The 25,700-nt window shown below is 41.9% G+C and overlaps 1 protein-coding gene across 1 annotated transcript in view; it reads left to right on the top strand.

Annotated features, from left to right (window-relative positions):
• dnah2 (dynein, axonemal, heavy chain 2) overlaps positions 1 to 25,700 on the top strand; it is a 189,985-nt gene that overhangs the window by 71,321 nt on the left and 92,964 nt on the right. Inside the window, exons 26-33 of the mRNA XM_030075754.1 lie at positions 2,744 to 2,900; positions 4,379 to 4,461; positions 20,892 to 21,072; positions 22,584 to 22,722; positions 23,147 to 23,364; positions 24,351 to 24,452; positions 24,542 to 24,667; positions 25,252 to 25,362. Of these exons, the coding sequence (XP_029931614.1) occupies positions 2,744 to 2,900; positions 4,379 to 4,461; positions 20,892 to 21,072; positions 22,584 to 22,722; positions 23,147 to 23,364; positions 24,351 to 24,452; positions 24,542 to 24,667; positions 25,252 to 25,362 (1,117 nt within the window). The remainder of the gene's footprint in view (positions 1 to 2,743; positions 2,901 to 4,378; positions 4,462 to 20,891; positions 21,073 to 22,583; positions 22,723 to 23,146; positions 23,365 to 24,350; positions 24,453 to 24,541; positions 24,668 to 25,251; positions 25,363 to 25,700) is intronic.

Genomic DNA, 25,700 nt, shown 5'->3' with positions numbered 1-25,700 from the left:
TGGCTCAGAACTCAACAGGGCAGTCTCCTCTTTTACACATCGCCTCAGATCTTGTGCTGAAAATCTCTTTTCCTCACTTCAAACACTGGACAGGATTCTTTTGTATACATGCCAGAATCATGCTATTATGGGATGATGGGAACATCTGGCAAATGACTATAAGGGTGGGCATACAGCACAGTCCTATAGCATAAGCTCATTATTGTATTTTGTCCAGCCTGCTTTTCCTGAAGTTTGCTCCACTGCCTCCTTTCCAAGGTCTTCCTCCCAGTCTCATTTCCCCTCATCAGTGTCTGTAGCTCCTTTCCCAGTGGACTGACCGGGCCTTTCTCTGCTCTGTCCTCACTCGAGGAACCCGGCGCCACAGAGGAATGCGATCACACTCCGTTTAAAAAAAAAAAGAGGAAAAAATCCCACTTTTTCAGCACCAGCATCCCCGTCCAGGCTCATCCAGCCTGCTCCGTCAAAATTGGTCCTGGCGTTGCCAAAAATACGGCTGGGTCGAGCTCAGCACGACTTGTTTTGACAAGAAGCCAAAGGCAGGCTGGGATGAGCGGGCGACAGCGATGGGTCTTATCGTCAGTGATGTAACCTCCTGAAAGAGCCTTCCCTGGCCTGCTGCGCTCGGGGAATAAATGAAAATAAACAGAGGATTAGATCTGAAGCCGTACCGCAAAACAGAAAGAGTAAGAAAAAAAGAGAGACGGAAGAAAAAAAAAACAGACAGAAAACACATTTTCCCCTCTCTTTGCGCGTCCAATGGTTTTTATGGTAGTCAGTGAGGGTAATGAAAGAGAAAGAGACACATGGAGAGAGATGGCAAAGAGTCTTGTCTGTATTAAACATGGGTGTATGTGCCTTGTGGTTAATGTCAAGTGTGGCTAAGGTACCTGGGTCTCCAAGGGGTTGCCTAGTGAGAGGAATGTTGCTGTGATTAAAATGGTGGAGAACAGCCAGAGGGTGATAGTTGGCACAGATTCTCCTCTGTCTCCTCCCCCTCTATTTCACCCTCTATCCCTTTCCTCTCAGTGCCAGCTGTCAGTTATGTCAGTCAGTGTGCTAATGATGCTCCCTTACAGAGCTCACAGTGCAGTGATGCATGTGTCATGCCCAGATATTTCTCTATTCATATGTAAGCAGTCCACAAATGCCCTAGTTTTGTATACTTTGGTTTTTGGCAAGATAAGCAATTCATGATGCATAAACATTCACGTTTTACTACAGCGCTGTTGCCACACTTGACATGGTCATCATCAGGCACATTTATTCTTTGCAGTGATGTTATGGTCACTCATCTATACACTAGCACACCTCTTTAAATTTAACGTCATTTTTGTTCTTTATTGAGCCATGGATAATTACTAAATTGAAATAAAACTCCTATAATTTTGAAAATGTATTGACTATTCAACTTCAACATTTTCTTTTACATTATGCTCTTCCAAGTTTTTTCTTTTTTGTGGTTAGCTTGTGTTGACCGCTGAAATCCAGTCATGTAAGATGTTTATCTAAACCTTGCTGTGATTGCAAGAAAAACAGCTTTTATCCAAAAAATATAACTATACTCAACACTAAAACAGGCACTATGGCTTAACATTTAAAATATGTTTGAAGTACAATATAAGAGACCTTTTAAATAGATGGAATGCCCCGCCGGTGTTTTTTTGGTCTGACCTTTTTTTTTTTGTTTGTTTGTTTTTTTTTACTATTTATTTATGGTTTGTTTTTTTTTTTAAACAAATTTTTATAACATTGAGCTTTGCACTGAGAGGGTTGCATTCAATTTTATTGTACATGCACAATGACAGTAGAGATATTCTATTCTATTCTACTCTATTCTAAGCACTCTGGTGTAATGTTGTCACATTGTTGTATAAACAGACTGTATAGTATGGATGTAATGTGCTATAAACTGTTTGCTAATGGTTTTGTTGCTAATATACACTAGCAAATAAAGCCGTCAGACATTCCTGTACTCTCCATAGAGAGCTGGAGCAATGTGATCAGCTAGGGAGCCAGAGAGCTGAGATCATTTCCAAATAAACTGATTGTTATTCAGGAAAAAAAAATGCACTGTTTCTTTATACTAGAAATACTAGAAATGTCCTTTGAAATAAAAGCTTTTAACTTTTACTCATCCAACCGCTTGATCATTTTAAACTATAATCTATAAATTAATTTTTGTTTTATTCTTAACTACAGGCTTACACTACTTGCACTACAGGCCTGTACAAAATGTACACTTTTCCCTTTTTGGCTCTGCTACTGTACACCTACTGTATACTTTGAGTCTGACCCAAGGTTATTATAGTTTTGCATTTTTCATTAGTTTTTATTTTTATTTCGATTTGACTTTTTATTTTCAATTTCAGTTTAGTTTTAATGCGTTTTTAAAGCAGGTTTGCTAGTTTAGTTTTTATTTTTTGAAATTGCTTAGTTTTAGTTTTGTTAATTTCAGTGTTATTTTTAGGCTCTTTTGTGATGGTCTTTTTTGTAATACAGGGTAAATTTCGGATGAGATTCAAAAGCTCAGAAAATTGTGTAAAAAAATTGTGTAATAAAAACAGGACAAAGAAGAAAACTAAAGATATTTTCCCATAATTTTACTTTATTTTAGTTAGCTTTGTATTTTTTTTTTTTTCTGTTAACAAAATAGTTTTTTCAAACCTAGTTTTTGTTATTTCATTAATTTTTGTTAGCGATAATAATATTGCTCTGACCATATATTCAATCTTTCTTCCAGGCACTGGCAGCAGATTCGCCATGAGCTGCAGGTTTCCTTTGACCAAACCAGTGCTGCGTTCACCCTGGACAAGATCATATCCCTGGGCCTGGACCAGTATGCTGACAGGATCTGCGAGATCTCTGGGGCTGCCAGCAAGGAGCTCTCCATAGAACAGGTCCAGTCTCTCCCTGTAGACCAGCAGGCTCTGTCTGGCTTGTCCTGCTTCCATTCTTCTTGACACTTACCTTTCTTCTATGAAAAAAGGAAAGAGAGACAGCTGGTATAATGCAGATCAGTGCAGATGTGGGCTGCAGCGGCTGCCTTTGTTTCCCTATTTTTAGGGTTTCGCCTGCCAAGGTATGGAGCTTGTCTTTTCCCACTGGCTCACATATTCTTCCCATACATTTTCCCTCTCCTTCTTTCTCTCCTTTTCCCCCCTCCCTTTCCCTCTCACCACCTCTTTCAAGAGGTCATCAACATTAGTGTTTGTATTTTCCACGGCTAAGTTATTCATTTGACCCTTGGCATCTGTCAGTACAGAGTCACTCTCTGGGGTCAGTAATACAACCCTGTTGTTATGGTTCCAAGGGTCAGAGGGCAGGGTGGATATCCTTTCAAATCGCATTTACTCTGCAACCCTGAATTCTTTCGCATGTATGTGTGTATGTGTGTGAGCTCTGTACTCATGCATACACCATTAGAAGCATATCAGCGTATCAAAGCGTATGGTCTGTGGTGCTGCTGCGAATGATGAATGGCTGCCAGGTGCTGGGGTCCATGTGGTAATCATTCCAGGTAAGAGCTGTTAGCAGGAGAACACAAAGGGTTAAGTAGCTTTGGCGGCTCATAGCTGTAGCCTCCTAGCCCTCTGTAGCCTCTGGCGGCAGCTCATCAGCTTATTCCCCAACATCTCCAAGGGCCTGTGTGGATGAGGTCTAGAGCTCAGGCAGGCAGGCGGTTGGGGAAATGGAGACAAGACTTAATTTCCTCCAGACCAGAGCTGGGAATGGGAAAGAGGGTATGAGAGGAGAAAGGGCTCAAGCTTTATGTGGCTGACTGCCTGCCTGGTTCCCTGCCTCCCTGCCTGGAGGCCTGGTGTCCCGGGGCGGCACAGTCAGGCTGTGGATCAACCCTGTCTGCCTGTCAACCTGTGTCAACCTCCCTGCTGCCCCGGTACCCCTTCCACTTCCCAGCCGTGCAGCTCGGCACTCAGAGGTTACATCAATACAGATTTAGTGTGTGAATAGCCTTGGCCTAGGGAGCCAGAGGTGTCTAAAACAGAGCCTCCAATCAAATGCCCCCCTGAAACCTCAGTACGGTTCACCGACAAGTCATCCTGAAGAGGGAGGGAACAGAAAGGGAGAAGAAAAGGAGATGCCGCTACATGCCGTCATCATCATATTTATTTCTTAAAGAGTTCTCAGTCTCTGATGTGTGCGAGCCACAGCACTCAGTAGATGCTGAGATCAATGGTTTCCTGCCTCCAGTGCTGCCTCAAATCATCATGAAAAGTGACTGTTGGGCTCTTGAAAAACAAAAAAACAAAAGAAGGGAGAATATCTGTCTTTTCTTTCACCTCCTGACAGTGGTGAGTGTTTTGCACCAGAGATTTGTTCCGTCTGTTCACATTACGCTCTGGCTTTGATATTGCAGGGTCTGGAGGGCATCGCTAAGACATGGGAGGAGATGATCCTGGACATTGCACCTTACAAAGACAAGGGCCACCACCGGCTAAGGTAAGGTTAGGGCCCTGGAGGCACAGTATGGTGAAGGGTCAGGGAGTCAAAGGTCAGTCAGCTCTAAAGGTTGAAGAGGAGGTCTCTGATTATAAGACTGTGGTGAGGATCAGGTGATTGGTTTTGTGTTAATCCCTCCCTCTGGCTTGGGGCTTAACTGAAAGTACTTGTTAAAGGGAGGATTTCAACCGCAGAATATTCTGAAGTTTATTTTATTTTCCTAGTCTTGTTCAAAGTAATGTTCCTTTCAAGTTTGGTCTTTTTACAATGCAAAGCGCATGCCCACACTCATACGCACACACAAATACATAACAAAACCAAGAGTAGCGTTGAGGCAGATCAGATTCACTCTCTTTGCACCACAAAACCCTTGAAACACGCAGGCTTGTCTTAGTACAGAGTGACACACCATCCATAAATAGACACACATTCTCTTTCCCTCTCTGTCTCCTGCTTTCTCACGTGGCCAGACCTGGGCTGGGTCCTCACAAAATTCAATTTGTGGTCTAATTCCATATCAAAAACATGGTCACAGCTCTGTGTTCGTGGAGCGGGACACAAACAAGCAAGGACACAGTCTCAGCGTGGCTCCTCCCGCTACCTCATTATAGCTGTGCCCTCAAGTAACAGATTTGTCCTTAATTGGCGAGTTGTCCTAATTGACTTTAGCTAATTTATGGATTAGATTATTTTTACCCTCTTGCCTAATTGAACCATAACTTTCATGTGTTTCTCTGGCTGGCTGGGTGGAGGGTAATTGGTGCTGAGTGCTCTGAGTTGTGTGTATGTGTGTGTGTGTGTGTGTGTGTGTGGAAGTGGAATGTTTTGCACCATCACATTCAGTTATGTACAGCATCCATATTGGACATGAATCCAATAAGTGCAATGTGGAAGAAAACAACAACAACGACAGCACCTGAGCAGGAGTAAACAGCACGAGCACTCATTTCTCAAGCTGATGGAGTGTAGTGCCTTGAGATGCTAGTCCATCTAGAGATGTATTCATTCCAGGAGCATTTGTGTTAGTCTGGGTGGCATTGGTGTATTAACACAGATTCAGTGGCTCTGAGGTACTGGAGATGAAGTGAGAAAGAACGAAAGGGAGAGCAAAAAACAGGGGATTATGGTGGAAAAGCTCAAGCTTTTACGAATTCTGATAAGAAATAACCTCAAAGTCTGTGGGCCTTACAATGGCCGACTCAACAGCTTATCAACACCAGGGCATCTGTGCTGTCTGGAACATGCTTGGATTTTGCTTACAAACAATACTTTTCAACAGATGTGAGTAACTTCTACATTTTAAACTTAGCCTGACAACCACTCATGCAACAAACACTCTTATGAGCTATTTTGTTCCTAACTATACACATACAAACAATTTTAGAGATGTTACCTCATTCTCTTTGATATGAAAAAATATTATGCTCCACTCTGGACCTTTCATATGATCATGTCGATAATTCTGTAACATAAATTAGTATATTTTTCAAGAAGAAAAGAAATTTAAAGAAACACAGAGAAAAAGATCAAGTAAATAAATACATTAAAATAATTAATTAGGCCTAATATTGGCTGATCCATTCCATATCCTCCGCTCTTGAGTATGAGCTTCTTCCAGCAGATGATACAGAGTCCCCAAGTGTAAACTAATCGTTTTCAAATTTAATTTGTACCTACTTCTCTTAGCGTTGAATTTCTAATCAGGCACTGAGGTGATAGCAAGGTGAAATGGTTCCATGGTGCCGGGATGTGCAATTTGGTAGAATAGAGATATGCAATAGCTGGTTTTATGATGAAGGACTGAGAAACATACTACTGTGTATTATGCTGTTTGAGGCATTTATTAACCACACTATTGTGGTATGTGTATATACAGTATGTTTTGTTTTCTGTATTATGTTAAACTACTTACTTACCCACTTAATTAATTTCAATTAGTGTATAATCTATCACCACCTCAAACTGGTAAATCACTTGAGTGATGCAGTCCCAGGTGAGTTTGTCTACTTTATATAAGGCCCATGAAACAGGAGGTTGTGACATGCACAACATGGGTTGCTTATGTTGGATGTTATTTTTGTGACTGAAGCTTGAGGCGTCAAACTGTGCTAATTCACAAGTCTCATTAACATGCACTCATTTAGGAACAGGTGGAATTCATCATCTTTACGACAGTCATTTAGGAAAGTTTTCTGAAGTAACATTTGCTGAATCTGTTGTAACAAACTTGTACAAGCCCAGCTTACAAAAAAGTAAGACAAAAATGTGCAGGATTTGGTTCTTACAGACTGTTTAGAGACACGCCAAATAGAGATTTTTGGTTGGTTTGAAATTTGTTATACTTGGCTTTTCTGCACACATTTGTCCTTTGTGCTTAGAGCTAGCCTGAGGCATGGCTGCTGTTGCTGTGTGACTACCTGTGTGTTGTGTGTTGATGAAAATGTTTAACAACACTGAGAAATACACAGGGTTTTCAGTGGTTGCAGATGTTTGGGGTGAGCATAATTTTGCTTCTGACTCAGGGCTGCTCATGTTCATGCCAGGATCAGTTGCAGTAGGCGTTGCAGTTGTAAAAATGTCTCTTAATTTCATATTCGTAGCATGATATGTGGACAATTATGCTGCAAATGCTGTTGTTGGTTTTTTTTTTTCTTTTTGTTGGGCAAGCATCCAATACCTTAAACAGACCAATGAACTGGGTCAAATCAATAGGGCCTGATAATGAATTTTCACTGTGTTTAGTTTTATTTTTTTGGAGCAATTTTCTAGCTGTGGCAGGCCACCAAAGTGAAATGGATCTTAATGAAATAGTGATCATAAGAGAACAGGTGAAATACACAAACATCTTCCACTCTGTCAGAGTGGAGTGCTTTACCAAGCCAGCACACAAAATACATTACAGCTGATATTGTCATTTCCACCAAGGAGGTGAAACCTCTGGCAGGGGTCTACATGATTGTCCTTGTCCATCTAACCATCTAGCCAACTGTCTGTCCATTTGTCTGTTACAAGGATAATTCAAAAAGTCCTGGAAGGATTTATATGTAACTTGGTGGCAAGTTTGGTCATGGGTCAGTGATTAACTTTTGGGCCAGTTGACCTCAAGGGAGCGTGGCAGAGGGGGCTTAGCATAAGTAGGGTCATTGTTGTCGTCATCACATCCGAATGAACAAAATTACAGTTCGTCATGTGTCAAGACAGCACCACTTTCCCTGCTGATTGGCTTAAAGGTGTGTGTGCTATGACATTGCCTTAGCACAAACAGGGCTGTAGTTTCCAGGTTACAGCCCTCCTGGTTTGTAGATGCTTCCTTTCGGAGGGTCTCTGTCTTCCTCTGCACCCCATGGTACATTCTGTCACAGGCTTCAGAATGTATGTGCATGCTGTGCTTTGGTGAGTATGTATGAGCGTAAATATGCGCGTGTGTGAGCCAAGGTTTGTGTGTGTGTGTGTGTGTGTATTAGCCATGTCTAAAAGTGTGTGATGGTGAGATGAGGAGCTTGAGATGTATCAGGGATGAAAGTGCGACATCTCTCCTTGGGGCTGTCAGCCTGTTACCAGGTGTCACATCAGCTCCTTATGCCCACCTGCTTTCCAACCTCCGCCAGACCGCTGGCACATGCATGTACATGCACACACACACACACACACACACACACACACACACACACACATGTACACATACTTTCACTCACTCACTCACTCACTCACAAGAGATGTGAAGGATAAATGAAGGAAAGAGGGAGCCAGAGGGGGAGAAAGAGATATAGGGGTCATTATGATAGAAAGAAAACAAATGTTGAGTTGTGAAATACAGAGTATAGTGAAGATGCTGAAATGAGGAGGGGAGGAACAAGGACAGGAGTGGAGGAGATTATGTGGAATGATTGAGGTTCAGGCAAAAGAGAGTAGAGTGAGACAATTTCCTCAAGAAAAACCACCCTACGTGGGTGGCAATCAGCAGTCATAACCAACAGCCTTTTTCCTTCTGACTTTTTATTCATTATAGTCATTACACTAGTACTACTTAATGTATTATGTTATGCTTTCAAATTAGACACATTTTGAAAATTTTATCGTGTTTTGTTCATGAGAGAAAGAGGAGATAAAGGCATGATGACAGAGGGTGAGAGAAAACTCATGGAACATCCGGGTAGCTGCCAAGTTCAGGTAACCAGCTAACACTTCCACCTATCTGTCTATATGCCTGTCACCACTGCAAAGTTATCATCTCATCTCACAATTTTACAGTCTGTTGACAGTGTAGACAGGAAAATATGTTGGAGTTCACATAGCCACCGTCAGCCAGCAAGAGTGCAAAATATACGATGAGGTTTTGGTTCGCCAATCTAAAAATACATAGTTTGGATGGAAATGTTTAAGCTGGAGGGTTTACTGTGCTGATGTGTTTTCCCTTCTCAGCTTCTCCTCTCCTTGTGTATCTATATTGAGAATGAAGAGAAGGACTGAGAGAGGCATAGATTAGGCAGAGGTAGGTGGGAGAAGGAGCAAGAGAGGGTGAGAGGAAAGGGTTTTGTATCGAAAACCAATTTACAATTGGAACCGATAAAATAATTGGAATTGACAGGCATCAGTAGCCTCTGAAGTGATGCTTCATTGCAGCTATCATATTGCTTATTTAGCTACTTTTTTGCTTTTGAGAAAAATCAAATCTTCTTTTAGAAAAATCAATGCTGCATGCAGAGATTTATGAATTTTGAAATAAATCTCAAGAAGAAAACATAGATAGATAGATAGATAGATAGATATTGTTTGAATGTAAATACTACAACAATTAATTGATAAACATGTCACAGATATAACTGACCACATGTTTTTCTTTATACATTGAATTTCTTCCCGGAAATTCTCATGATGCCAACTGATATGAAGTCAAATCAATGAGAGGAAGCCACGAGGAGACGCTGAGGAAGGGAAAGGGGAAGGATAGAGGCAGAGGGAGTTTGAAGAGGGTCTCAACCCTCGTACGTCAGTCTCCAATCTCCTATTTATAGCGGCTTAGGGGTCTACTTTCCAGCTTCCAGCTCTACTTTCCATTCTTTCTCTGTCTCTCCCTCAGTATCTCTCAGTGTCTTTTTGACTCTCTCTGTCACTCTCCTTCTCTCTCCTAAATCTGTACCCTTGTTAACGCAAGGGATTTTGTGTAGGAGGAGAGAGATTCCGTCCATCAGGTTTTCTCCTCTCTCCCCCTCCTCACTCTCCTCTAAAATGACTCCCAAACAAATAAAAGCACACAACAGAAACCATTTCTCTACAGTCTTGCCTCCTAGCCATTCTGTCAGCACAAAGAGAGGGACAGAAATAGACAATAAAAGAGAGAGAGAGGGGAAGAGACACCTCTATCACAGCTATTTACAGTATTGTACAGCTTCAGATACCAGACAATGCTTTATCATTAGCTTTCATTCTCCTCTCTTGCCAAACGTGAGGAGCATTTTATATTCTGAGCCTGGCTCTGTGTGAGGGGGGGGCTAAATCAATTCCAAATTATTGCATCTCTCAATAACTGATGGCTGTGTCTGGATGGAGGAGAAATGATTAATGATGATACTATGGACAATATGAGTAAGACACACACCAAGACATTATCGCCTGCTCACCAACAGACACACACACACATTCAAGATATAACTGAGTGTGCATCCATCTCTACTGTAACTGATGGTGATTATTGAGGGGACTGAGGTGTCACTGCTCCATGTTGGGCTGAGGAATGGAGGGTTTAGCATGTGTATGTCCGCATGTGCATGTGTGTTAGAGATAGCAAAAGAGACAGAGAGAGTGAAAGTGTGTGTTCTGGTTTGAGGCCTTGTGTCTCTGTAATTGGCCCTGCAGTTTAGGCGGCTTCACAGTGCAGTGCTGTGCATTGTGTCTGTAATAAGGGAGAGGCAGAACACACTGTACAAATCACCCGGAATTACCATCCAATAGTCTCAGCCATTCATCTGACTGCCCCAAGGAATAAGTGCCGTAGATACAGACACATACACACATGATGCATTTAAAAAAGATTCATCAAATAACCACTTGCATGCATTTGGGTGCAAGTGCACTTGCTCAAAGATGCAAAATCTTTGTACAAACAGATCCTGACACGCCCACTGCCCAAATGGCTGTTTTGTGTTGTCACTCATTCACTCCCAAAACATACACTTACCCGCTCCAACAAAGAATCCCATCTTTTATTATCTTGCCTCACAACAAAGCCCAAATTCATGTGTGCTTTCTATCTTACTCATAATCTTTCTCCACAGCACTCATGCTGCACTCTGGGGAGTCATCTCAAAACAGCAAGCGCAGCCCGCGCACAAGCATAAAGTACTCTGTATTTGCTCGCGCACGCATGCATACACACACACACACACACTATCGCACCCCGATGCCTCATCCCTGATGCACTTGATAGCTGGTGATAGTAGTCATTGTGAGAAGCAATGTTCCCCATCTCTGTGTTGTGCTGTTATTACATTAGCAGCCCTGTTTTTATCCGCTTTTCTTTTTCTTCAGCTCTCCACCTCCCTAGACCTCGCATTTCTCTCTCTTTCTTCATCTATCTACTTCCCTCCTTCTGTCCCTTCCTTCCCTCCCTCTGTCTGTTGTGATTTAGTGCTTACAGTGTTTACTCTGCGATGCAGCACCAGAAACGGGGGAAATTATAACTCTAACCCAGGCTGAGCCTCTCTCCAAATTATGGCCATTGATTTGTGTCTTTATTATGTCTTCAGTGGAACCTTGTTCACCAGCATCACCAGATCCCACGGCTCAGCACAGCTCAACACTGCCATCCAGTGATGGCTTAATCCACTGATTGGAGTAGGAGACAAGCAAGAGGGTTATGTTTTTGCCATCTGTATGTGTGTGCATGCATGTTTATGTACAAATTGTGTTTAGACTCACATAGAAACACTGCTGTCCCAGTGTGTGTCCGTTCCATTCCATTATAGGTTTGTGTAGGTGAGAGCCTGTATGTGAAGCTGAGAATGATTTGTCTATGTTAATGGGTGTGTTGCGTGAATCAGTGAATACAAATGAAGAAAGAGGAGAGTCAGTATGATTGTCACTAAGCCTGACATGACTGAGTTAGAGGTGGGTATCTCTCTCTCCCTCTCTCTCTCTCTCTCTCTCTCTCTCTCTCTCTCTCTCTCTCTCTCTCTCTCTCTCTCTCTCCCTCTCTCTCTCCATGGTGGTTTGGATTACCCTGGGCAGAGTGGAGCAGAGCAGAGTGGCGGCCCGCGGCTGGAGAATGCAGGAATGCCCCGGCCATCTGCTGCACATTAGAATTAGACCTCCAGCCCAATTCAATTAGCAGCCCAAGCCAGTGCCACTGATTGGACAGAGGGAGGAGGGCCACAGTCAGCCACTGGCCCACAGTAAACATGGGGGACAGAGGCAGGGAGGGAGAAAGAGGCAGCGGGGATGTAGGAGTAGAGCAGGGGAAGAGAGCAGGGGTGACAGAAAGCAACAGAAAATGGCCCCAGTTGAACATTTCTAAACAAAATTCTGTTGAGAAATTAACCACCAAAAAAGCTGAAACCTAAACAGAAATGTCATAAAATGAAATATAAACGACTAGCACTGAATATGCCCGAGGCCACGACGGAAATTTAATCTACAATTTATCACCTCATGGCTGAACACACCAGAGATTAAAAAAAAAAAAAAGTTGCTAATTTTGTCAGAGGGAGTTGGAAGTGCTGTGGTGGTGGCTAATGTAAACCATGTCTGTACTGCCACAAAGAGTCAACAACAACAGTGGTGAAAGATAATTACCTAACTCAGCACACACACACAAAAAACACCTCCCAAGGCCAAGACTTCTGCCAGCTCCTCAGCAAAGCAAGAGGAAATAGACAAAGCTTGTTTGGAATGAGACCTGACAGATAAGCATCTCGTCCGCCCTCGTTACATTTGGACCGAGACAGATGGAAACAAACCTGTCATCGCACATAGCAAGACTTGAGTTGTGCTATTACTCTTCCAACTTTGATTAGAAACTTAAACATCTTGAAGTATGCTAAGATCTTAGGATACATGAGCCAGAATCTACCAATTTAATTAAGTGTATGCCTGCAAAGCATTAATGTCTTCTATAACGAACCAAACTGATTTCTCATGGCCCAAATTCCTCCACTGTAGATGTCATAGCCACATAGATCGCTAGAGGTTGGGCTCAAAAGCTGAGGAGTCAGGTAAAAAAAAATCATCTATTCGATCTTTCCTCAAATGATTATGTGACCTAATATTATCTAATCAAGCGGTGATACAGTATACATTAGGGGCATCCTTCCTCTGATCTGGGAGATTAGAGAGACAGGAAGGAGAGAGAGGGAGAGATGGCAATCATTCCCTGATAAACTACTGGCAGTAACCCTAGTCCAAGAGGAAAACAGGCCTCAGGTTCTGTAAGATCTTGAGAGCACAGTGAGATGCAATGTCATACACGCACACACAGTAGTACACAGTGGCTTACTCATCCAAAAAGCACACACATATACACAAACACCCACAGACATTAACATACATAGTGGTGCACAGTGTCTTACTCAACAAAATGCACGCATACACACACACGTGGCAGCTGCAGGACACATATATCCTGTGGAACATACATTCTCATATGTCCTACATGCTGTCAAATGTACTCAGAACCCTTGGAGACATAACACACAAAAACACTGGCACATATAAACAGTGTGCTGTGCGGATATGTTCCCAATTATCTGCAGCATATTTCTCTGATTTCTAACTCAGGCCAGCCTGGTATCTTTGGAAAATGGAGGCATTTGAACAATTGCGGGTTTGTGCATTTTGCTTGAGCTATACTCTGCACTGCAGCCTCTTTTCTTTGTGCTGGGGTAGCACAATATGTTGAACATTTATTTGCTGTAGCGTGTTTTTTTGCCACACAGTAGTGTGTGTGTGTTGCTTTATTGCGTGTCTGTGTGTGTCCGAGCGTGTGTTGCAGTGGATGTGTGGATGCAGGGAGGGCATTTTGTCAACTCCCTCTTCTCGTCTCTCACCTGTTCCTCACACTGCAAAAACCCTGCAGTGGATCAGCACACCGTGCTGTACAAACATGCCCTCAGGCAGACGCCACACACACACAAACACACACGTACACACTCTCATGCTCAGACGCAAACAAAAGCACAAACAGACATGCGCGTGCACACTTCATGCCTAACAAACACACGTTGGGCAGACAAGCTGTTAAAAAAAATCATTACTTAAAAATCCAGAAGCTCACATAAGCCTAACAAGCGAAACATGAAGTCAGAGAAATGCTGCCGACTTGAACACAGAGATGTTTGCCTTGGTACACAAAACACACAGCGCATACGCATCAGCAGCAGTCAGGTATTCATGAGCAGATAATGTCGCAGCGCTAATTTGAAGCATTTCAAGCTATTTTGCATGATGGAAAATGCACACATGGACGCAGCAGGCTAAACAGCAAGGCAGAAATGACTGTCTGTTATTGGAGATCTGTGTGTGTGTATTTGTGTGTGTGTGTTTGTGTAATCTCCATCGCCCCGTTTCTCTGCCTCTTGGCTGTACTCAGCCATGCAGCCAGCCTCACGGGCCAACCGGCTAAGCGCCGGCCCCCGCGAGCTTAACTATCCAGATCGATTAATGTATTACATGTATTACATGTGTATGTGGTGTAACTGCATGTATGCACTTGTGCCTGCATGCATGTATCCGTGCACATGTGTGTTATGCAGGACAGATCAAGCTGACCACATATGCGGGGGGGTTATGGGTCAGTGAGTTTGTGGTTTCAGCGTTTACAGTTGTTGCCGTGGTGGTCTATGGAAACATGGGTTTATTATGCCAGTGGTGAAATGTGTTACCATGTGGTGTGTGAATATTATGTGCAGGTGTGTGTGTGTGTAAGTGTGTATTTTCTACACATAGGATTCAAGATATTGCATTCTATGTGTGAGTGTACATCCCTTTGCTATTCAGTAGGGCTGTGCAATATATTGTTAAGTATCAACATCGTCCAGGATTTTGGTTATAATTTGATATAATTAAATGTTTTCACTGTTTTGCTCTTAAAGCAATATTTCACTTAGTTTTGATGCACTGTGCCATCATGTAAAACACAGTTTGCCATCAAGTTCACAAGTCACTCAATTCTTACGGCACATCTGAATTTCTCAAAGTTTACTTTACAATTCACTTGAGTTAAGTCAGTGAAAACAACCTAACAAACATCAGATTCCCACATGTATTTCTATGGGCTACCATGTGACATGTTATAATTACTGGCTGGTATGCTCAGGTGTATACAGGTGAGATCAATCAATCAGTGAGCCAGGAGGAACGTGACCAACCAGTGCCTGCTGATATCAACACATTTGGGAACCTATTTAGCTACATACACTGCTATTAAGACATCAAAGCAGTCTTGAGACTGCTTGCTTTACATTTCTGTTCTTTGTTTACATTACAATTATTTTTAAAAAACCAAAATAGGCCTATATCCAGTCTCACAAACATGTGAAACATTTCTCACCTGTTACTTTTTAGTGTGCACTTTGCTCAAGAAATGAAGCCTCAAATCCCATCAAAATTACTAAAAAGAGGGTGCTTTGTTGAATAGTTTCATAAACAAGTGGCAATTTTTCATGCTGTTTTCAATGGCTTTATTTAAATGAATAGTTCATCTGAATGGAAAATAAAAAAATATATATAAATACTACAAATTCATCATTGCGATTTGCAATTTTAATGAGCAGTCTTAATTACATGTTGGAGAAATAATTACTCATCTATTTGAAACTAAGTGAAATGTTGCTTTAAAGGTTGCATTAGAGTAGAACAATGTTATGAACTTAGCAGCGTGTCCTTGCTGTATGTGAAGGTTCTCAGTCATCCAGGTCATCATTATCCACGGAGAGTTGAGTCAAGGGCACCTGGACTTGATTGCGGATGGCTGTCCTTGCTGAGTATAATGCCTTTAAATATTTATCATATCCACATTAGTTATTACTAAGCAGTGAGTACATTTTACTGATCATAAGTGATCTTTCATAATTTTATTTTGTGTAAACATTTTATGGAAGTGTGAAAACTTGTCCCATAATTGAAATCAAGGTATTTGTTCTAAAATATTGTGAAATTTTATTTTGTCAGTATGGCTTAGCCCTTGTATTCAGTGTGCTACTGTCATCTATAGGGAATGGATTATAAGTAGGTTACCTCACATCAGCATAAGCTGTGCTGTCTGTTGGTATTCATGTGGGTGGACAGATCCCTTGTTGATAATGTGGGTCAGAGCTGGCCAATATACATGGTTGTGGTGAGTCACTGCACTGAGTCAGCACCTCATTACTAGCACAGAGTGTGTGCCTATGTGTGTAGCGTCAGGTCGGGTTAATGCTTATGTTTTTGTCAGTATGCCTAAGGTGAGCATATGTTAAGAGCGTGTGCTGATTCAGAACATATGTTGGTGTACATACGCGCAGTGGGTGTTTACGCCCAGAGAGCGTTGCTCGATTGTGATGAACAACGCGTGTGCTCAGGTGTAAATGTGTAATATGTGTTTTTCTGCACCCATACGTACTGCTGTGTGTGTGTGTGTGTGTGTGTGTGTGTGTGTGTGTGTGTGTGTGTGTGTGTGTGTGTGTGTGTGTGTGTGTGCGCATGTGTGTGTGCATATATCCCCCCAGCGTCTGGCTGGCTAAAGGAGCACAGACAGCCTGCAGGCAGATAGAGAGAGATAGAGGAAGGGAGATCTCAGCCTCCTCCCTTCATTCTAACCACACACTGGAGGTCAAGTACCACATCTCCCAACCTCCATCTCGCTCAAGGGCTTCTCTCTCTCTGCCTCTCACTCTCTCTTTTTTTCTCTTTGCCTTTATTCTGCTGCCTTTTTTGCACCTCCTTTCTTCTCTATCAGATGCAGACGGATAAGTTCATGGCCATGGCAAAAGCATGGTTGCATATATGCAGCCGAGCCAGACGCCACTATCTCTTCCTCAGTCTCATATGGTAACTTCATGTCTCCCTCTTCTCCCTCTTCTCTCTTTTCTCTCGCCTAATCACAAATCATGCACATTTAGAGTACACAAAGGGCAGGAGCACTCTATCATTCTCTCTCAAACACACACACACAGCCCTACCTCTGTGTCCTCTTTGCCCTGTCTGAAATGTATTGTTTAGGTAAATGAGTCTGTGCACCCAGCAGGGGAATCAGCATGAATAAGAACCTGAATGCATTACCCCATTACTCGTCTCTCTCCCTCTCTCCCTCTCTCCCTCTCTCTCTCTCTCTCTCTCTCTCTCTCTCTCTCTCTCTCTCTCTCTCTCTCTCTCTCTCTCTCTCTCTCTCTCTCTCTCTCTCTCTCTCTCTTTCTGTCTCTTTCTCTCTGTGTGGCCTCTGCCTCGCTCAGCACCCATAGTCCTTGAGAGCTCAAATTGACATTGGAGACCTGGTTATTAATATGTGGACAGTGTGTGTGTGTGTGTGTGTGTGTGTGTTTGCATGAATGCAGCTACACACAAGGGAGAGTGATGGAGTGCTCTTGTCTTTTGTGTGTAGATGTGTATGATTTGTGTTTTAGAGACAGATGAAGACATGTTTCGGTGAGAGACAGTGAATGGAAAAGTGTGTGTGTGTGTGTGTGTGTGTGTGTGTGTGTGTGTGTGTCCATGCAGGCAGCCAGGCCTAGGCAGGCTCTCTAATTAGATAGGCACAGAGGAGCACACAGACTCAGAACAGGAGGAGAGGGATAAAAGAAAGGTTGCCATACTATACACCTGCTGAAAGCATTACACTGTGGTGTGTGAGTGTGTGTGTGTGTGTGTGTGTCACTGCCTACCTGTGTTCTGCATGTACATGCCCTTGTGTGCATCTCTGCATGTGTTTTTACCCACCTTCACCTTTTTTTCTTTGTTCCCTGTTCCTTTCAGTGGTTGCCTCCTTGTGAGTTTCTTTGTCTGTGTATTTATGTGTGTGTGTGCGTGCGCGCGTGTTTGTGTGTGTGTGTGTGTGTGTGTGTGTGTGTGTGAGCATTCGTCAGGTGTCACCCAGCGAGTCTGATCCCTGCAGAAGGCTGCCGCCACTGTTGGCATGGCGACAGCTGCAGTGCCGTGCAAGACTGCTGCCATGGTTACCAAGCACGCCAAGCAGGGGGGAGAGACGACCGATGCTGCTTCACTTTGTCCCCATCCTGCCTCTGTGTGTGTGTGCGCGTATGTGTGTGTGTGTATAAGCGTTACCCCCTCTTTTTTTCAGAAATCACATGTTCCCTCCTCACACTTAGCCAGATTCACCAACATTCTCTAAATTTCTCTTGTATTTTCTCATATTTTTTTGTTAAGAAAAAAAAAAAAAAAATCAGACAAGTCAACTCCAGATGCATCAAACATTCTTAACCATCCAGGTGTGCTGGCTGATGAATCCCACCTGTTCATAAACTGGAGGCGTGTGTCTGAGCGTTTGTTATTAGCATAAGGTAACGCCCCCTAAACACTATATAAAGGTAGCTGTCATGCCGTGTGCAAAATACTGTGGCACATGCCCAAGAATTGAACCCATCAAACAACAAGGCTGAAGGAAGAAAAAGAACTTCAGCAGCTGAACTCAGAGTTCATTCTGATTGTGTGGTTTGTGAGTGCTGAGCAAAGTCAGATTTCCCTTCTTGTGACCATAAAGGTCTGAATGAACTGACCTAAACTGAAGTACTGTTAAACCACTTATAATAATATAATACGCAAAATAAAATATGATTTTCTAGTGTGTGAGTACTGGCGTTCAAAAAAAAAAAAAAAAAAAAAAAATTCAAAAAGCCAACAATTGCAAAAAAATCTGTGATGCTGTGAATGTTGTTAGCAGAGGGATGTACAGTGGCTGAAATCAAATGAAAATGGTTCAGTGTTAAAATACAGACCAAAAAACACACTGTCTGAGCTGAGTGCTCCATTGTGATGACTGCAGGAGGACAGGACACTTTGTGACACCAACAGAGATGCAGTTTTCTTTATGAATACAAAATTAATTTATGCTTGTAACCATTTTAATACCTGTTGTAGGTTATAGGCGTTTTTTACTGTTATTTAAAAAAAGAAAAAATAGCAAATGTCTGCATTCAAATATTCATGTTTTAATAATCTAATCTTTATAACCCTTATAATTACTCTCAACCACTCGTAAAATTTTGTCTTACCTGAGAGAAAAGCAAAACATGGATACAAAGTAAAAAAAGAGGAAATGTAGTGGTGTATCACTTCCTTCGTCTGGCCCAGTGCTTCACAGACCTCTTTGTTAGTACAAGCTTTGTCTCTGACGGAGGCATCTGTCTCATGTGTAGTGTGTGTGTGTGTGTGTGTGTGTGTGTGTGTGTGTGTGTGTGTTTGCATGTCTTTGTGCACTCATAGATCTTTGTCAGGTCACTTTTGCAAGGCACCCACAATGAGTTGTGTATGTTTGTGTGTGTGTGTGTGTTAGTATATGTGTGTGTAGGTTTTCTTTGTTAGCCTGCTAGTGGAAGAGAAAGCCATGCTGTGTGTGTCTCAGACTGAGTTATACTCTGGGCGACTATAGTGTTTATTTGTAAGCATGGCTGTTTTTGTGAGGCCTCTGTGTAGACAGACACCTGCGGTGGTGTGTGTGTGTGTGTGTGTGTGTGTGCGCGTGCGGACATGGTCTTTATTCCACATGGAATATTCCCTTAAGTGCAGACTTGAGACTGCTCCTACAATCTATTATTAATATTTTTTACTGGTACTTGGAGAGCAATACCTGTAGTGTGCATGTGTGAGCACGAGCGTATATTCTTTATAACTTCTATTCTACTGAGAGTTACCTGTGTGTGTGTGTGTGTGTGTGTGTGTGTGTGTGTGTGTGTGTGTGTGTGTGTGTCGTTCTGTGTGTTTGTGTGCTTGCGCTCACTGGGTGAAGAGATTCTTTAGAAAAGAGTTGGGTTTCCCTGTGAATGTGCTAATAATTCCAGCTACAGAACAGGCACTTCTTAAATTGATATTTCATTTCAGACAGTTTCCTCTTATATTTATTTTGCTATGATTTCATGGCCAGTAACCCTCTACTGTGCATGTTCACCATCGGCATTATGGCTGTTTTTTTTTAACTGTCTTTATCTTCAAATGAAATTGGACCAAATTATGTTTTTGAAAGGGCAAACCTAAGACACTCAGCCAATATGCTTTAGTATTTGTATCATAAGGAGAATGCCAATATGGCCTCAGAACTCGTTTAAGGCTCATACATTTTCACAACTGTTAATCAAAAGGAAGTGTTGCTTAAGGCACATGCCGACTCAGAGAAATAGCCTGGCGGCTCTGGTCAGAACGTCTTTGTATGAAAACGGTCCCCCTCTATCCTCTCTTGTTGTTTGCATTGTAGTTGTTCCTGTCCCTCACACTTTGCTTATTACAATGCAATAATAATGATTCATGGATGTTTACCCACACATGCTGTTGGCATTTATTATAAGTTGCTGCGGATGTGAATATTGTCCAAAGGCTTAAGATATAAAATCTAAATACTGCAGGGCAACACACATGTTCATTATTTCTTTGTGTTTATGGATAGGGTAGCAGCAGCATATGTATAGCTACTGCATTTTTATATTTCACGTTGACCTTCACACTGTCAGATTAGAGTTTTGCCCGTGGTACTGCAGTTAGCCTTTTTGGAATCATTTTGATGGTTTCTTGCAATGTATAAATAGACGGTAAAGAACAATGAAACTGATGCCCTGTCTCCCCCGCCCTTCTGTTCTCTGCCTTCTTTTCCCTGCATGTGGAAGGGCAGTAAATGCATTGTTGAATTTTTCGATGGGTCAGAGATCAGGCCATATTGGTCATTTGTCTGACCTGCCGGATCACATGGAAGGGGGTGGGGGGGCACTCTGCATTTGTCTGAGGGTGGAGTGCACTTCACTTTCTATGCAGAATGTTATTGCCAGATTTATGAATATATGTTGGCTGCAGGGAGAGAAGGTGGTCTGACTGTTTGTATTCAAATGTTAATTGTACCGGTGAGAGCTGCCTGCATCATATATATATTGTTATTGCTGCCTCTGTGTGTGTGTGCAGGGTTATGTTTGTGGGTGTGGGTGCATGTTTATGGGAGCTGGTGATTTTTAATCCTTTTTTGTCATGAAATATGAGAGAGGAGCAGCAGCAGACTCGGGAAGCATTATTGTGACCAAGGTTTGAATCCACAGACCAGCTGGGAAAATGGGGTTGTGCAGCTGAGTTGAGCAGCTCCCTGGTGTGACTGTGTGGAAATGTATGAATATGAAGCAGAACATTGCTTGAGCATGCGGGCATAGTCGACTCATAAAGGTTGAAGTAATGTAAAAAAAAAAAAAAAAAACATTCAAAAGTTAGGTCCAAACTCTCCACCCCCCACCCTTGTCCTTTCTCTATTCCAGGGGAACAGAAGAGGTTTTCCTGGCCTTGGAGGACAACCAGGTGACCCTGTCCACCATGAAGGCATCCCGGTTCGTCAAGGCATTTGAGCAGGAGGTGGACCGCTGGGAGCGCTGCCTCTCCCTGGTGCTGGAGGTCATCGAGATGATCCTCACTGTGCAGCGCCAGTGGATGTACCTGGAGGTACGTTAGACATGTTAGCACAGACCAATACATGACATGTACACTTAGGCACCATGTGCATAGAGGATGTGCTTGCATAAAAAAACAAAAATGAAAGAAACAAAACAGGAATGTCAGCCACAGTATGACACTAGCTATACTTGGGATGCAATAGGGGGATGTGGTTCACAATTGCTATGGCTGGCTACTTAGCAGAAGAAGGAATGGAGAAATAAACCTCCCTCCCTATGGCTAGCTGAAATGAAATCATGTATCCCATCTTTTATTTGTTTATATTTGTTTGTTTGTTGGTTTGCTTGCGTCTCGATTATAGTTGGTCTTTGATGTAATATCATAAAGTTCTGGATGATCGCACAATGCCATGAATAAATGCTCCATCAACATTTTAGACCTTTTGTTTACCAAAATCTGTCCCATGTCTTCTTTTGCGAATGGTCGCTTGTAAAACTGACAATGACAAGGGCTGCATGTCAGCAAAAGCTCAACTTTGGAGGAATGAGCAGCATTCAAACAATAGCCAGAAGCTAGCTGTACTCTCTCAAAACAACACAAATGCCACTGGTTCTCCACATTTAAAAACAGTGAGATTCAACGCAAGGTACAAAGACGTCCATCTGGCAGATGATGACGTTGGGAAAAAATGAGAAAACAGCACATCTGACACATTGTCTGTGTGCACGGCCCCATATCTGCCCACTGTGTACACTCCTTTGGCACATTCATGGCAATGACAGATAGTCTTTATGCTACAAGATGAATTCAGTTGAAATTTTTTAGCAAAAGTTTCCTTCTTAAATGATATTTTTATACTTTCCCAGTCTTTGCTTTTATTAAGTGAATATCGCTTAATGAACAACAGTTACAATTTGTGGAGAATGATTTGCTCAAGTGTCATGCACTGTGATGAAGTCTGATGGCACAGATACAGCAGAGTGAAGTGTCACACCCCTGACTGACTGACCTGAATTTACCTTTTGATAACATGGTGCTTGCTGTGGCAGATATTCTGCTCTGTAATATGATTTCTCATATTGACACACAGCGGATTTTTACTCCATTACACAGAGTTTGCATTTTGTTAGGGGTCAGTGAAGTAATCCATAACAAAACATTGCTACACCCAACATTGATTTGCACATATTACAAACAAACAGAATTTGAGTTAATCCTCCAAACATGCTGTGAGCCCTGTGTAATCTGCCTGGCAGTCTCCTAAACACATTTGCTCACTTTAGCTCTGATGATAATTTATAAACAGGACGATGGTCTGAAGCATTTTAGTAACATTGTTGTGTGTGCTTGTTTTGTAAAAACCACCTGGAGCAGGTTAAGAAAAGGTGGTCTGGCCCTATCTCTTTCTCAACAATCTGGTTTTGCTTCACTCTCCTTAATTCTCTTCCTGTCTATGTTTTCACCTCTCTTCCCTCATTCTTTCACAATTCTTTCTGTTTCTCTTTATCTATCAACTGCTTTCTACTGTACACATCTCCACCTCTTCTTTGTCCCTGCAGAACATTTTCCAGGGGAAGGACATCCGGGAGCGTTTGCCTCATGAGTCCAAAGAGTTTGATGACATCAACTCCAGTTGGAAAACCATCATGGACCGACTCCACAAGGACAACAACGCGCTGCGGGGGACACACCATGCTGGTATAACAACACACTCATCCTGTTACTGGGAGTAATGTGTTGATGCCAAAATATCCGATTTTCCACAATTTCCTGCCCTAAAAATGACTTAAAATATCTTATTTTATATAAACTGTACACATTTTACATTGCAACAAACTATTTTGTAAAAAAAAAAAAAAATATTTCACAACAATAATCAAAATTGAAATCCCAGAAACCCCTATAATCAAAATTTTATCTTAGTGAAATGAATGGAAACCAATGGATGGATCAAAGGGAAGGAAATGATATTAGGTTTCTAAAACATGACCGTTCGCTTTGGGAAAAGATTAGCATAAAAGTGAAGTCTACACATTTTGTAATATTGAATGTAATAAACTTCTCTTGTTAAAAAGCTTTCACAATTTGAGGTGTGAGGAAAGTCTACCATTTTTCCTATTAGGCCTGCTGGAGAAGCTGACAGAGATGATAATTAAGCTGGAGGAGATCCAGAAGGCTCTGGACATGTACCTGGAAACCAAAAGGCAGATCTTCCCCAGGTTCTACTTCCTGTCTAACGACGACTTGCTGGAGATCTTGGGGCAGTCCCGCAATCCTGACGCCATGCAGCCCCACCTCAAGAAGTGCTTTGATAACATCAAGAGTCTCCGCATTGGCAAGGCAGGGAATTTTGATAAACACACATATATACACTCAGCAGCCAATTCTGTCAGCTCTTAGATAAAGATTCCTTTATGGTAAATCCACCTCACTTACACATATTTGAGTGGTATTTCCTTAAGGTCCTTTTCTGAAGTCTTTACATTTTAGTGTTGTGTACATTCACAATAGACAGCTGTTACCTCACATTTCTTAAGCCACGTGAAACATTTACCATTTGGATGAGATAATTTCACCTGTTTCCAGTGCAGTTTACTTTATTTCAACAGTTTTCTATGAAGAAGTGCCAGTATCTTCAAACATGGCAGAATAAGGCAGAATAAGAAAAATGAAAATTCTTGAAACAAGCTGATTTGCATTGGAACAAAGGCAAACTGAAATGTGATTTCTTTTTTTCCTACTTCTTTAAAAAAACAAAACAAAAAAACAAAACACACACTTTCTTATGAAGTCCTCGACTAAATGACTTGTTAAGATGGATATTTTTTGCAGTGTACACAACTCTTACATGGTGAGATTTGTCAGGATCTGCATCTCAAGGCTTCATTTATTGAGCGTGTCTGGGCAGGAATGCTGATCCAGCCTTGTTTCAGCATTTTACATCATGATGAATCAGATGTTTAGGATGAACTGGCCTGTGATACTAGATCAGCAGCAGGACTGAGGCGCATGTGCACATACTGTGTAGCTCATAGCTGTCATGTTTTTTTAATATTCATGAACAGAACAGAAGTGCAAATTTGGCAAATGGTTTATTTTTGGACATTGGGTTATCACAGATGCTATGGGTATTGACCCTTCATGTGCCAAATGTTGGAGCCCCGCACCTCAGTTTAATTTTTCAGTCCATAAGGAATTAGATGTTGATATTGACTAGGCCGGTGAGTTGAGATCAGCTGAAGTACCAGTGAACATGCACACAGACACACACTCAGCTCATGAAGGTGCAACTACAAGAGAGCTGCCACTCTGCATGTTTTCTGTAGGCGGGACTCGTTGGCAGGAAGTCTGAGGCCAGCGGAATGTTCTCTGCTGATGGGGAGTTTGTTGAGTTCACCCAGGCGGTGCCACTGGACAGACCTGTGGAGGTAAAGCGATGATAATTACAATATTAATGGTGGTGGTAATGATGATAGAAACTACAACAGTAACTCTGTCGTCTTCTATATATGTTCAGGCCTGGCTGTGTGAGGTTGAGAAGGCCATGCGCAGTACTTTGAAGCATTATTTGAAGAGCTGCCGTTCAGCCCTGACAAAAATGACGAAGCAGAGAGACAAATGGGTCAAAGATTGGCCAGGACAGGTACATTTGTCTTTGCTTTTCTTCCCTCTGATATCTCACTCTGCTTTTTCTTTTTCACCCATCTGACAAGCTGACAATACAAACTGACAGTGATGCAGTGATATGGTCACTTAAGGTCAATATAAATAAGCCACATTTGAAACCAATTCAGATGGACAATTGTGCTTGTTTTTAAAGCATTTTTGACTAATTTCATGTCAATATTTTTTGTCATTGCACTTTTTCTCTCTATTTATCCATCCACAGTAGTGTAGTTCTGTCAAATGTACAAATTCTCAATATCCCTGCTGGAGGCAACATTGGTATCTCATCACCCATAAAGTCAGTGTGCTTTATGATAAATTCATGTATAATACATTGTATTTTTTAGAATAGCCAGCATACATGCAGTTGTAGTCAGTCCATATCAAAGGTACACAAGCTCTATATCCCTTATCTTCAAATGTACAGCATTTTCTTGTATTTGTAGAGGGTCACTAGATAATGACATTTGAATAGCAATGTCAGAACAGTCAAACTCTAAATACATTCACATGGTTCTTTGACCTAAAATACTTCTTGAATATATATTCTTTCTATTGTAGATGCTGATTACAGCCAGTCAGATCCAGTGGACTGCTGACGTCACTAAATCTCTCATCACCTGCAAGGAGAATGGCGACAAGTCTGCCCTTGTGTCCATGAAGAAGGCACAGGTTAAACTGACTGCACAAGTCACAACACACTGGGAGAATATAATGATTTTCTCTGTTTTCTGAGTGAGCCAGCAACAACACCCATCTGTTTACATCAAATGTTAGGCTATTGTTTTACCACCATGCTGCTATTTTTCACACAGTGTACCAGTGTTTCCTCCATTTTTTGCAGCTGTTGTGCTTTGGGCAATAATTCTAATTTTGTCTCATATCTGTCCCTCTTTGGGCCTAAGTTATGTTTCAGGTTGCAGTTCTGCTTCTAAAAATATGTTTTATTCAATACAATATTACTCATATACACTGGACTGTGCTTATTTTAGTTATAGATATTAGCAAGA

The sequence above is a fragment of the Myripristis murdjan genome, chromosome 18 (assembly GCF_902150065.1).
Source record: "Myripristis murdjan chromosome 18, fMyrMur1.1, whole genome shotgun sequence".
Lineage (NCBI taxonomy): Eukaryota > Metazoa > Chordata > Actinopteri > Holocentriformes > Holocentridae > Myripristis > Myripristis murdjan.
This window is presented reverse-complemented; position numbering and strand designations above follow the sequence as displayed.